The sequence below is a fragment of the Haliaeetus albicilla genome, chromosome 22 (genome assembly GCF_947461875.1).
Source record: "Haliaeetus albicilla chromosome 22, bHalAlb1.1, whole genome shotgun sequence".
Taxonomy (NCBI): domain Eukaryota; kingdom Metazoa; phylum Chordata; class Aves; order Accipitriformes; family Accipitridae; genus Haliaeetus; species Haliaeetus albicilla.
Window position 1 is genome coordinate 20,182,142 of NC_091504.1, and position 12,591 is coordinate 20,194,732.

The window sequence follows — 12,591 nt, forward strand, 5'->3', positions numbered from 1 at the left end:
CTTGCCCTGGTCTATGGTCAGCGCTTTAGAGCTTGAATTGATCTTCAGTGGAGTGTTTTCCGTGGGTTTTTTTTTTTTTTGCCTGCCCATCCCTGGTGCAGCATACAGCTGGCTGTTGGCTGTGGCGCTGCCGGTGAGCGATGTGTTTTTAGGAGGCAGGCTGGGCGAAGGCGAGTGTGACGGCCATTTGGGCTTTTGCAAACATCTGACCAAGGCTGGCGTAGCCAGCTCGCCCATCTCCCAGCCGTGCTGTGGTGCTTCCCTGGTGTATTTGGAAGATTCTCAAGGGCTAGCTCTTGTCCACGCTGCTCATCTGGTAGATCCCATGCTCAGACCGTGTCTATCTGTTCTAACCCAGGCTGCACCTTTGTGTATAATCAATCCGTGGGTATTTCTGGTAGTACAAGTGGGGACCGATAGCTCAGCAGGCACCTGCCTGCAGTTGTGATGCTGAGAGCCGGCTGCGCAAGGCTGCTCTTGGCTTGGAGACCCTCTGCTGTGAGACAGGTCGCAGTGCTGGAGAGAGACGCTCCCATCTCCTCCGTTGGGTTGTGAAATAAATATCCCTTCACTGCTTTCCTATGCGACTGCTTGTGAATAAACTGCTTTAACCCCTTGCATCACTATTTCATCTTTCTGTTTTTCCCTGTTTGGGCTTTAAAGAGGTGGTACCTTCTGCTAGCGAGCTCCTAGGGGTCATGGTAGCTTTAATCCCCTATTCCAAGGGGTTGATTTTCTTTAGGGGACAGCTGAAGGAGGAAAATGCTTGGCCTGTGCTGGGTTGAATCAATAGGTTGGAGGCAGACGGGTGCGTTGGCCAAAGTTGGAATTAGAGGTAGGGCAAAGTGGAGAGAAGCAGGGCTGAAAAGGCTTTGTGTGTCAGCAGGTAATGGATGGTCATTAGGTGCCAGAGGTGGGGCCAGGCAGGCTTGGCTGAGCTGGGATGTGGGTGAAGCCTGGGGAGGGATTGCAGTCACTGTGCTGAGCAAGAAAATCATCATCAGCTGCTTCAGCTCCTGCCTGGAGAGATGGCAGTGAGGAGCTGGTGACAGTGGAGAGGAAAAGAGAGGGAGATGGGCCAGTTGTGTCTGTTGGAGGGATGGAGGAGCATTATTAGTGAAGGAGGAGAAGGGCATCAGGAATGAGCCAGGTGGAGGTTCAGCAACGAAAGGAAACTCAACCTTCACCATGCTTAGGGGAGGAGAAAGTCCTAGAACCGTGGGGAGAAGAGTCTCTGTGAACAGGGCTGCTAGAGCACAAATCCTGCTCTCCGATGCGGGTCTGGCAGTTTGCTGCCTGTTAGTAGCTGGGCCCAGGGACTCGCAGGTAGGTGCAGGCACCCAAAAAAAAGAAATCTCTGCCTCTGACTGGGCGCTGCGCGGCAAACAGCCGTGCGTGAGAGCGCTGGCTTTGCTGCGGTGCTAGCGGCCACCTTCCTTCCCCGCCACGAGCAGGTCCTAAACCTGCCTGACCCAAGCTCAAAAAGCACCAGGAGAACCGATAGCCGCAGCCCAGCCTTGTCCTTGGGGAAAGCCCGAGGACGAGCGACAACTGGAAAACAAATCTGCCGACCACCGGAGCCTGCTGCTGGCAGCGAGAAAAGCTTGTTCCTCCCAAGCTGCCTGCTGGCGTGGCTCCAGGCACAGCCGGGCTCCCGTGTAGGTCACCCGTGTGCTCGCCGCCAGCTTTCCCCACGTCCTTGTTGAAGAGGTGGAGGAGACGCGTTAGCAGAGGAGCACAGGACCGTGTCTGCTGGGGAACGCGTTCAGCCTGCAGCGCCGCTGATATTTCTGTTCCCCGTGGATGCGTTTTGACAGCGTAATGGTTTGAGGGCTGTGACAGCACCCAGCCTGAGCTGCGAACTCTTGCCTTTCTCCCTTCTCCAAGAAAAAGGACGACCAGGAGGCCACTCTCGCGCCTGCTGGAGAGAGGAGCGTTGCCTGCTGTTGCACGGTGCAGCAGCCAGCTGGTGTCCAGCCCAGCACGGCTCCTTCAGGCTGGTATCACACTGCTGACTTCGATGAGTCACAGCTGACTTTCCCCCCCCTTGTTTTGCTTGCAAGAAAGACCTGTTTTACATATAATACAGTAATCAGGGCTTGACATAAATAGGCAAATGTTATTGTCTGCAGTGGGAATTGCACCTGCTGGCAAGAGCAATGAATGCAGCCCATTATGCACCAGAGTCGATCATTTGTGCAATGAAGTACAACTCCGTTTCTTGCTGTGTTCTTGTGCAAGTCTTTATCTCAGTGGCCGCGAGCGTGCCGACAGATGTGCCATCATCACCTTTGCAGTCTGTCCTCACCCCAGGAGCCAGAGCAGCCTCTGTTCCTGCAGCTGTGGCTGGCCCTCTCCCAGAGGGGTGAAGACCAAGACGTTCAGCTGAGAGATGTCCCTGCTTCAGTGCCGGCTGTGTTACAAAGCCAAGCAACCTCATCCCTGAGCACTGAGGCTGCACTTTGCAGGCAGGAGGGTCCTGCTCCCAGGATGTGCAGGACCCTGGATGGATGCCTGGATGCACAGAGCACGTGGCTCTTGTTTATGGACCTCATCGCAGGAAAAGTGGCGGTGGGCTCACCGGCTGAGCAGGTATGAGCAGTGGTGCTTCAGGACAGAGGGACTCGCAAGACTGGCTCTAGCTATAGGCTGCTCATGTGGAGTCCAGGCTTCCAGCATGATAAGATTTCTCCAATAGTAATAAATAGAGGTTGTCTTGTTGGTGCTGGAGTCTGGGCTTAGCTTGGCTAAAGCAGATCCAGCAGCTCTGAACTGCTGCATCCACAGCTTAGGCAAGGGTTGGAAGAGGTGCAGTGCAAGGAGAGGAAACAGGGGACACACACCCTCCTTGTGGAGTGAAAAAGATAAGCACAAATCCTGTGGGAATGCCAAAATATGCAGGATGCTGCATGTGCAGGTATTTCTGCTGGGCCAGCATTGAGGGGCAGGGAGGATGTTGAGCTTAAGAGCATTGGCATTAGAGCAAGAACAGGCACATCATGGGCTTTGCTTGCTGACCTAAGTGAAAACACTTGCTCACTCTGTAGTAGAAATTGCTGTTTATTAGAAAAAAATTCATAAATAAAATAATTTCATGTTGTGATTTACATTTTGCAGCTTAAGAGCAGGGGAAAAAAAAAAAACCAACAGTAGGGGTTGCACGTAAAATATCTCTAAGCCTTACCCGTTGGTTTGTTTGCCATGTGACTGCAAATCTGAGGCTGTAGACTTGCCTTCATCCTTTCACTACCCAGCTCCCACCCCAAAACAACAGCCCAGCCAGTGCCTAAGTCAGTTCCTGGGGATCATCTGATTAACAAAGGAATAGAAATTGGACTAAAAATTGGGGAAAAAAAAAACCCAGAGAGAAAGTTTAACAGAAGCATGCGTGCTCTCCATCACTGATACAGGGAGAATCCTCCATCTTCCTCCGCTAGCTGTCCTGCCCCAAGCAGCAGCATCCCCCAGTATCTCTCTATCCCCACCACTGTCACCCGGCTGGGCTCAGCTCCTGCCTGCCTTCCCACAGGTTGGGCAAAGCCCAGGGACAGTAAATAGCGAAGGGTTAGGAGGAACAGACAGTTCCCAGTAAGCGCATTCCTACCACCACCAGTCACAGTCTGGTTCCCTAATGAAGACTCTGATAAGGAAGCTGGAATCTCTTTTAACTTCTGATCCGTTCAGAGATAAGCTGGTTTAGACATAAACAAGTGCTTCTGTCACCAGCCGCTCTCAGAAATGCAGCTGCGAGGCCACGGGTTAGCCCCGAGTGAGGTCCTGCCGCTGCTCCCACGGGAGTTACTCAAACAGCTGCATCCCCATCTGGAGGGAGAAGAGGATGACTTACTCTTCCTCCCTGGTAAAGGTCTTCTGCACAACTGCGTAGGCTTTTCTGGGAGAAGGAGAGGGGAAAAGATGTAAAAATAAGGAATGACGTCTTCCAACTCTTACCGGGTTTTGAGGTGAAGTGAAGTCACCTTCCTGGGCTGGTTTTCTCCACGGGGCCCTTGGAGATAATTTTTTACTCAAATCGGGAGAAACTAGAGCAGAACTGTGCTGAGAAAAGCATTTCTTTCAGGCCTCAGTACTGCTCGGAGGAAAGAGGAGGGCGAGGGTGGCTGATCCATCCTGCAGCCCGGCTCCTCTCCCTGCCTGGCATCCCCCGGCATGGGCACAGACGGGGCTGGCATCAAAACCCCAGCAGTGGGGAGGCAAAGCCCAGACCGCGACACAGGGCTGCTTAGTCTCAGCAGCAAAGGCAGCCCAGTCCCTAACACCAGTAGAGATGGGACAGCAGAAGCTGGCACTATTTGATTTAACCTTTCCCTGGGTTATTGCATCTTCCCTTCGAAAGACTGGCTTTTGGGGTAGAATTCCTGGCTTCTCGGTACTCCGATTAGACCAGGTTGTCTCAGGCTTGAGACAGCTCCCATTTGCATGGGTTTAAACCTCTCCAGTGTCACTGTCCCCTCTGATGTCTCCTACAGCTCCTCATCCGACAGGATCAGCACTCTCTTCTCAATGTTTTTGCTCTTTCTGCTGCTCGGTCCCTCCACCCTGGAGGCTGTGGGCCCGTTCTTCCCCGGTGCTTTGTGCTCTGCCTCCTGCATTGACTGCTGGGTGTACTGCTGGTATGCGGGCGAGAAGTTGTGGATCGCGTCCTGCACGATGTCCTGGGGGCTTATGGTCTCCTTCAGCCCACTTGAGATGCTCTGCATTGGGGCAAGGTTTGCTGAAAAACAGGGAGAGCGGGAGGGTGGTGGGACATCAGTCAATGAGCCCAAGCGCTCCAAGACTGGAGCGACACTTTTTCTTAGAAATTCAAGATCAGGGCCTCATCGTGGGCCACGTCAGCTTGTGGTGGCAAGCACCAAGGAGAAGAAAGTCAACCACAGCCGCATGTTTCAAAGATGATGGAACCTCTCCAGCAGCATGTGCCATAATACCATAATCGCCTAATTCTGCCCATCCACACTAAGGTGTCTTTTCCTATCTACTTGCTGTGGCTCATGGGTGCCATGAGGGAAGAGGGAGAAGGAACTCGTGGAGCACTCCTCTGGTGGCTTTTAGCATCCCATTGGTAATGCTATAAGGGGGGGTGTCTCCTCTTTCCTTATTCACCATGAAGGAAGGAAGAACAGAGAAAGAGTTACCTGTTGAGTTTTCTTTCTTTTCTCTGTAAACCTGGCAGGTGAATGCATAGCGCAGGGCAATGGAAGCAAAGAGCATCTCAATACAGATGATGAAGTTCTGGTAGCCAGCAGCCACTGTCCCAGCTCCCACTTCCTTCCCATCGATGATTTGAACTTCAGGGATCACTCCACATTTCTCCAGGATTGCAAGCAGTGTCCCTGTACAGGGGAAGGAAGAGGGAATAGCTCTGGTCCTGTGTCCCTCGGTCAGGTGGAGCTATGGGAGAAGCGCTGGGTGTCTGTGGTAGGACCCACCTTGCCAGAAGGAGAGGAAGATGACTGCCTTGATGGTGATGAACTTGAGGACCGGCTCAAATGGGCGCAGCAGGTCCATGGTGGCGAAGTAGAAGAGGAAGAGGGCATAAAGCGCCAGGCTGACGGAGAAGTTGTAGATGATGGTGATGTAGAGGTAGCCGCTTTGGACGCTGTGGGGAGAGAGACAGCTGCTGTCCTGGGCTGCAGGAAACGAAGCAAGTACAACTGGAGGCAAGGAAGGAAGAAATGGCGGGGGAGAGGCGTGTGACTTTGCCACAGGGGAGAGCACAGCCCAGGAGGGGAAGGAGAGGCAGGGAGAAAGGGGGGAGCAGGGGGCCACTCAGCTTTTCCTCTGTTGGTGGGATCTCCTACTATGGCTCACAGGAGATTCGTCCCTTTATTATTTGGGGGTAGAGTCTCTGTTCCCAGGTGCTTTGGGCTCCCTGTGCTCTCACTACCTGTGGAGCAGCTCCCTGGGGGGGTGGGCTGTGAGGACACCCTGTCCCTTGTGATGGAGCAGGGACCCATCCTGTCCCCTTCACCCTCCCCAGCCCAACCCAGCATCCTCACTTGAAGTCCCCATCGCGGTACTTCCCGAACGCCTGCAGGACGATGGTGACAATCGCCATGAGGGGTTTCACGATGCAGAACTGCAGCGTAGCCTGCACAGGGGAGAGACATGGTGCACCCCGGGCAGCAGGGACATCCCACCACCTTCCCTGCAGCTCCTGCCACCCCAGCCCCTCTCCTCCTGGGAAAGAGCAGTTCTCCATCACAGGAGGGACCAACGCTGTGGGGTGAAATATGAACCAGCTCAAGGTTTTCAGACGGGAAAGAGCAGGGCTGCCAAAAGGCAGCTCCTGAAAGGCAGCGTAGCCACTCTGAGATGGGGGACCAGGGGGCTTGGGGACAGAGCGGTGCCGGGATTCAGCCTGCAGCACAGCCCTGGAGAGTTAGAGAGCCGTCCAGTCTAACCTGGGACTGGACAGAGATGGCAATCTCAGCTCTGCAGTGGGAGGAGACCCTGACTCAGCAGTGAGTCAGAGGCAAGGACAGTGAGCGTGCCGCCCTGCTGCTGGCCAGGTGCCGGCAAGCTGGGTGAGCTGCCTCCCTCAGAGGAAAAAAAAACAAATAAAAAGAGCATCTGGGGAGAGCAGTGAAGCAAAGTCCTCTCTGCAGGGCCACCCGGAGAGCCCTCGTCGGAGGGGAGCGGAGCTGATGCGCCCCATCGGGTACCCACCTGCTTGCAGAAGCGCAGAAACCCGATGGAGTAGGACATACCCTGAAGGCAGCAGGTCCCATAAAAGCAGCTGGACCTGGAAGCAGAAGCCGAGGAGATGTCATTGCGGCTGCTGGATGGGGAAAGCGGGTGGAGGGCCAAGGATCTTGCGGGATGCTGGGACTTACACAATGGGTTTCCCTCGGATCTCTGTCATGATGGTGCTTTCCCCTCCGAGGTACTCAAAGCACAGGCTCAGGAAGCTGTAGATCACGAAAGCTGGCAAGGCAAGGGCGGACACAATCAGCAGGGATGATGGAGATTCGGGAGGCGGTTGTTACATTTTACATTCCTTCCTGCTTTGGCGTTTTCTCGTCCACCTCAGCACTGCATCAGGATTTGGGACACTGGTGGGTGGGAGACCAGCGAGGGGAGCAGCAGGTCAAATCCATCTGACTTCCAAGCAGAGTCAGATACACCGCACCACGTGCACAGGGTTTGTTGCAGGCGCAGCAGCCCCTCCGTGCACACACGGTGCGTGCGTGCACGTGGCAGCAGTCGGACATCCCAGCAGTGCTCGCGGAGCCAGCCCCCGTGCACACCCAGACAAGCCCAGGCAGGAGTGCAAAGGCCAGGGACCATCTGCATGGAAGGACCTCAGAATTGCTAAGGAGCAGCACCAGTGGCTGGTGGCCAGCAAGGAGCAGGTCCTGAACAGTTTTCTTGGTCAACCCCATCACTTATTTTTCATATACTCCAAACCCGAAGTAATACGCATGCCCGCACCCCTCCATTCCCCAGGGGGAGAGCAACAAGGTGGAAGAGCAACCTCAACCCTGACAAGCTTCCCCTGCATCTCAAAACAGCCCAACTCCCCAGTTTCTTCGGTACATCTACCTTCCGCTTTAGAGAAGCTGCATTTCTACCCCAAAGGCAGCCAGAAAACCTCTTTCCCCAGGAGAATGATGCTGGGGTCCCTCTGAGCCTACAGGCAGGCATCAGAAAGGCACCAGCTCGTGTCTGCCCATGGGGCATCCCCTACCTGCTGCCGATGGAGAAGGAAGGGGAAAACCTCTGCACGGAGGAAGGGACAGTGGGAAATGAGAGAGATGCAGATTTGCCACTTTGTGCAATCCAGGACGCTCCAGAGACACAGGTCAGCGAGACGAGAGCCCTGCTTTGCCATCAGCCTCCCTGCCAAGGAGAGGCTGCGCTCACCTTCGTAGCAGTCACGCACCGAGTCGAAGTAGACGTAGTACTGGTGGCTGCCGAGGAGGAGGAGGCTGAGCCAGGAGTCGAAGGCATAGATGGGCACGATGAAGAGGATGCGGATGATGTAACGCTGCTCCTTGGGGACAGTGTAATTCCTCAGGTGTGTGTAGATCTGCAAAGTGCCAGGTGTGCAAGAGCTGTGGCTACCACTGGTCAGGAGGGGAACCAGAAGTACCCCCAGCCCACAGGGCTGCAGGAGGCTCATCCCATGTCAGCCCTCCTCCTGGGGGTGAGAGCACCTCTGGCTTTCCACCACAGACCCATCGCAGCGAACCGACACGTGAGACAGGCTCCATCCCAGTCCCTGGAGCAATCCCTTCCACAAAAAACATGTGGAAATTGGTTGCCTTCCCCAGGACTGTGCGAGAATGGTGTCCTCCTCTGTGCCAGCCCCTGTGCAGCCCCATCCCAGTGCTCGAAGGCACCAGCTTGCCCCAGGGCTACCTTCAGCAGCATGGATCTGTGCAGCACCCAAAAACATGCCCACTGGCAGTATGTTTCAAGGCAGCCAGTGGTGTGCACCCCAAAGGCACAGACCCCGGGGTGGCAGATGAGAAACCCCACTGGGTGTTGCCTCTGGGCAGTGCCAATGCCCTGCAGTCTCTCCTGGCTCTGGCAGCCATTCGGGGACTGTGCGGGCAAAGTCCAACCTCCCGAGCTGCCAGCACCAGGCTCCCGACCCTGGAGATAACTCCTCTGGGCAGCAACAGGAGGAAATACTTATCCGGAGCCAAGTGATTTGCAATGAACTTGGGGGCAATCAATAGTTTTGCCCTTGTGTCAACCCCAGCGCTGAGCCCCGTCCCCACTCCAGCCCGTACCTGGTGGAAGGTGACGATGAGCGCCGACCACACAAAGATGCCGGAGATGACCTGCGCTGCCGTCGTGGTCAGGAAAAGCTGATGGTCGTCCTGGGAGTCATTGTGGGCAGCCGTGAGCAGGGTAAGGGCCAGGGGTGGTGGGGCTGAGGCCAGCCTGGCCACCATGCCGGGTCCCAGGGTGCTGGGTGCCGTGGAAGAAGGCAAGGCACGCGTGGCATTACTCATCTGCAGGGAAGGAGAGGTAAGGGGAGCGGCGCAGGAGGGCAGGACTGAGGTAAGCTGCTGAAGGGGAAGGTCCAAGCAGATTTCCCAGCCCACACAGTGTGGGCAAACCTCCTGTGAGGTTTATCTCCTCTCCAGGGTTGTTTTCAGGGTGTCCCTCACCCAAACAAGCCTATTTACCATGGTTGGGTCTGCTTCTCCCAGCAGGAAAATGCAAACATCCTTCAAGAGCAGACCCTCTTTTCTCTGGGGAGGTGTGTGCAGTCCCCATGTCCCCTAAAACACACACTTCTCTTTCCCAGCCTTGCTCCTTCCTGTCTTCTCAGGGATTGCTATCCCTCTTGAAAGGGAAAGACCTGCCTACATTTGTGCCCCCGTGAGTTCACACTCGTGGCTCAGGACCCTTTTCCATCAGGAACCAGAGACTTATGGGTCAAACTCATCCCTCACCCATGATAATAACAAGTCCCTTACCAACAAGCCATCAGGACACTGATGTCCTCCTCCTTGGGAGCCCAGAAAAAATTGGGATCTGTGTGGTTCTCCCCAAGTCTGTCTCCTTCCATCATGCATGGCCTGCTGGGGGCAAGCCCCAAGGCTGCCCAAGAAGCCAGAGGTTTGGCATCACCCAGGTTGTTCGGCCAGCCTTGGCCATTTTGGGATTATGGGGGTCTTGGTGTGCCAGTAATGCCAACTCAAAGACCTGAAGGGCAGCCAGCAGTCCCTCCTGTACCCAAATTAAGCACAAGGGAGAAAGCCTGCCATGCTGCAGGCAGACCTGCTGCCCTTTGGGGATGCTGAAGCACTCCAGCGTCTCCGCAGCAGGTCTGTCTTGAAGACAGTTGTCCCAATGCACCGAACATTCCCAGCACAGAGGGTGGCTGGGGCATATGGGCACCGTGTACCCTGCGGCTCAGGACAGCAAGGACCAACCTAATAATACGCTCTTATTTATAGGGCAGCTTCATATCTCAAGGCTGACAGATGCATAAACTGCCATGTTTGGCCTCTCTTTCTTCTAATCTGTGGAAAGCTGCTTTTTCCCCATATATAACAACAGCAGTTTTAAAAAAAAACAACCAAACAACCTGTGAGCAGAGCTCTAACAATATAGATGCTTCTTGGTGCATTGTTAATAAACAAAGATTTTAGCTGCTGGCTAACTATCATCTGGGGGTAAAACTGTAAACACGAACTGGTAAGAGGCAAGAAAATATCTGCCACAGATAAAAGTGGTAGGGAATGACCTTGGTCCAATTAAACACAGAAAACAAACCGAAGTAAGAGCTCGCCCTGCGGCTTCCTCTCCTGCCCTCTCCCCGAACCCCAACCTCACAGGAGAGGAAATATCAGCTGGTGTCAGATCAACAGCCCTAAAAATACCTTCCCCCCCCTCCGCCTGGCAGGAGCCGCCTGTAAGCGGAGATGCCCAGGGCGGCAGCGTGCTGGCGAGGTCCCAGGAGCTCACCCCGGCGTACCTGCGCCCGCGAGTGGGAAGCGGAGCCGGAGATGGCTGGAGGGACAGCGGGGCCGATAGTGTTACGGAGGCAGCGGGGAGCTGGGTTTCTCCTCCCTGCAACTGTCCCACAGCCCTGCCCCAGGAAGAAGGATCCCAGGGAGAGCCGGAGAGGGATATGGTCTTTGGACAGACCGCGACGATGCCAGACCTGCCTTGTAAACATTAACAGGAGGACGGAGATAGCTTGTGGCACGGGAAGGGAAGTGAGAACTCGGCTGTGCCCCATTCCCCATCACTCCTCACTCTTTTTGGGGGCTGCCTTCCTGCTGGCTGGGGCTGTATGGCTGGATTTAGCCACGCTTTCCCTCTGCCGGAGCATCACGATAGGGAAGGACGTGATCCAGCTCGCTCCCCAGGACATGGCAGAGAGCTGTGCTCATTACTAGACCCATTTATTCTGTTTTCGACCCAGGGCTGTGCCACAGATGCTTGGCCCAAGACATCCCAACTCCTATGAGCTTTCGCAGCCGTCGCAGTACAAGCACGGTGGCACCAGCAGCCAGTCCTGGCAGGCTCCCCTACATTGTCACACTCTGAACGTGGCGGAGCAAGTCATTAAAAACAAAAGCCTCGGTGCCGCTTGGAGACAGGGCTCCCAGCTCCAGAGGTAATTAGATCCTGGCTCTGCAAGGTAGCCGGGCAATTCAATGCAGTTAGAGGGCCATTTGCTTCCAAAACAAAGGCGGCAAGGAGACACAGAGAATATTAGCTGCAAAACTCAGCTTCTTGACTGGACTGTGCCTGTGCCACATCCAGTCTAGCTGTTTTCAGACACCTTGCAGGTACCTGCCACACAGTGTCTATCTGTTACACTCACTCCCTGGTATATTAGAGACACTAAGTGAGCACTAAACAGAAAATAAACTGAGCAATGAAACCTGTGTTCAGGCCGGCCACCTGCAAACAGGGCTTTTCAGTTTGCCAGGGATTCCCCACCATCCACAGGCTGCCAGAGCCCGGACTCCCAGCTCGCATCCCTCCCAGTGTCCCAAAGCACCCAGGACAAATCCCCACCTCAGCAGCAGCCCTCCATGGGGCTAGTGCAGTCAGAAAGGTGAGCCCCCACAGCCCCCCACCAGTGAGTGCCTCTGGGGTGCTGGCTATGTGCCCCAGTAAGGGGAGAAAAAAATCCCTGACCCCACCCCAGGGTGGGGAGCATCTAGGCTCAAGACTCACCAGCACAGGAGACACACCTCACCTCCTGATTGCTTTCAGATAAAGCCAGGGCATGGGGGTTATTTATCTGATCAGCCTCTCTGTACCACCCCACCCCCCCCACCCCCACCCCCCCCAGTCTCCCAGGAGGAAGGCCCTAAAGCACATGGCTATAAATTAAGGCAGAGCAGCACCAAGCCCTCCTTAAAGCCCACCCAGAGGAGTGGGTGACACACACATAGGGCTCCTACAGGTGCTCAGGACCCATGGCTGGAGCAACCTCTACTCCATGGTGGGGGCTGTTCCCCCAGCTACTCTGCACCCCCCCCCCCCCCCCCCCCCAGGACCCCACTCACCCTGCGGGGGTCCTCTGGGAGTGGGTCTGTCCGCCGTGCACCTGCCTCGGCATCCCCTGCGTTCTCCTCCACCTGCACCCGTGGGAGACTCCTCCTCCGGGCACCCTCCCAGCCCTGCCTGCCTGCTGGCAGCGAGCCCTGCCAGCGCCCCGCTCGCCCTCGCTGCACCCCGGGGGCCCCGTGGGAGCTGGAGCAGCAGGTCGGGCTTTGCCTCCCGCGGAAAAGCTACCTGACTTACCTTTCCAGTCCGCTGTGCTCGGCACCCACGCCCAGAAAGCAAACACGGATGGAAAGCCACAGCGCAGCCCGGCGCACGTCCTGCGGCCGTGGGTGAGAGCTTCTGCTCGGGCAGCAAAGGCAGGTTTTGCTGCAATTGGGAATTAATCCTTACCTGGAGGATAGCGATGACGAACAGGCAGGCAGCTGGTGGCACCGACAGACTCGTGCCTGGTTTTTGGGGCAGGCCTTCCCCTGGTTTACTGCAGAGCAGAGAGGAGCAAAGTCGAAGGACCAATTGCTTGTGGTCTGATTTATTGCCTGTGGAAAGGCAACAAGGTTAAGCCTGTCCTGGCTCTGAGCA

The 12,591-nt window shown here is 55.5% G+C and overlaps 1 protein-coding gene across 1 annotated transcript; it reads right to left on the bottom strand.

Moving 5' to 3' along the window:
* Positions 1-2,956: 2,956 nt before the first annotated feature.
* On the bottom strand, positions 2,957-12,111 carry TMEM184A (transmembrane protein 184A). The gene is made up of 9 exons (XM_069810249.1): positions 12,012-12,111; positions 8,760-8,984; positions 7,885-8,050; positions 6,855-6,945; positions 6,688-6,763; positions 6,018-6,109; positions 5,448-5,617; positions 5,154-5,351; positions 2,957-4,732 (listed from the first exon to the last, which is right to left on the bottom strand). The coding sequence occupies exons 2-9, from the start codon at positions 8,982-8,984 to the stop codon at positions 4,482-4,484; spliced, it is 1,269 nt and encodes a 422-aa protein (XP_069666350.1). The 5' UTR covers positions 12,012-12,111; the 3' UTR covers positions 2,957-4,481.
* Between the last annotated feature and the right edge of the window lie 480 nt (positions 12,112-12,591).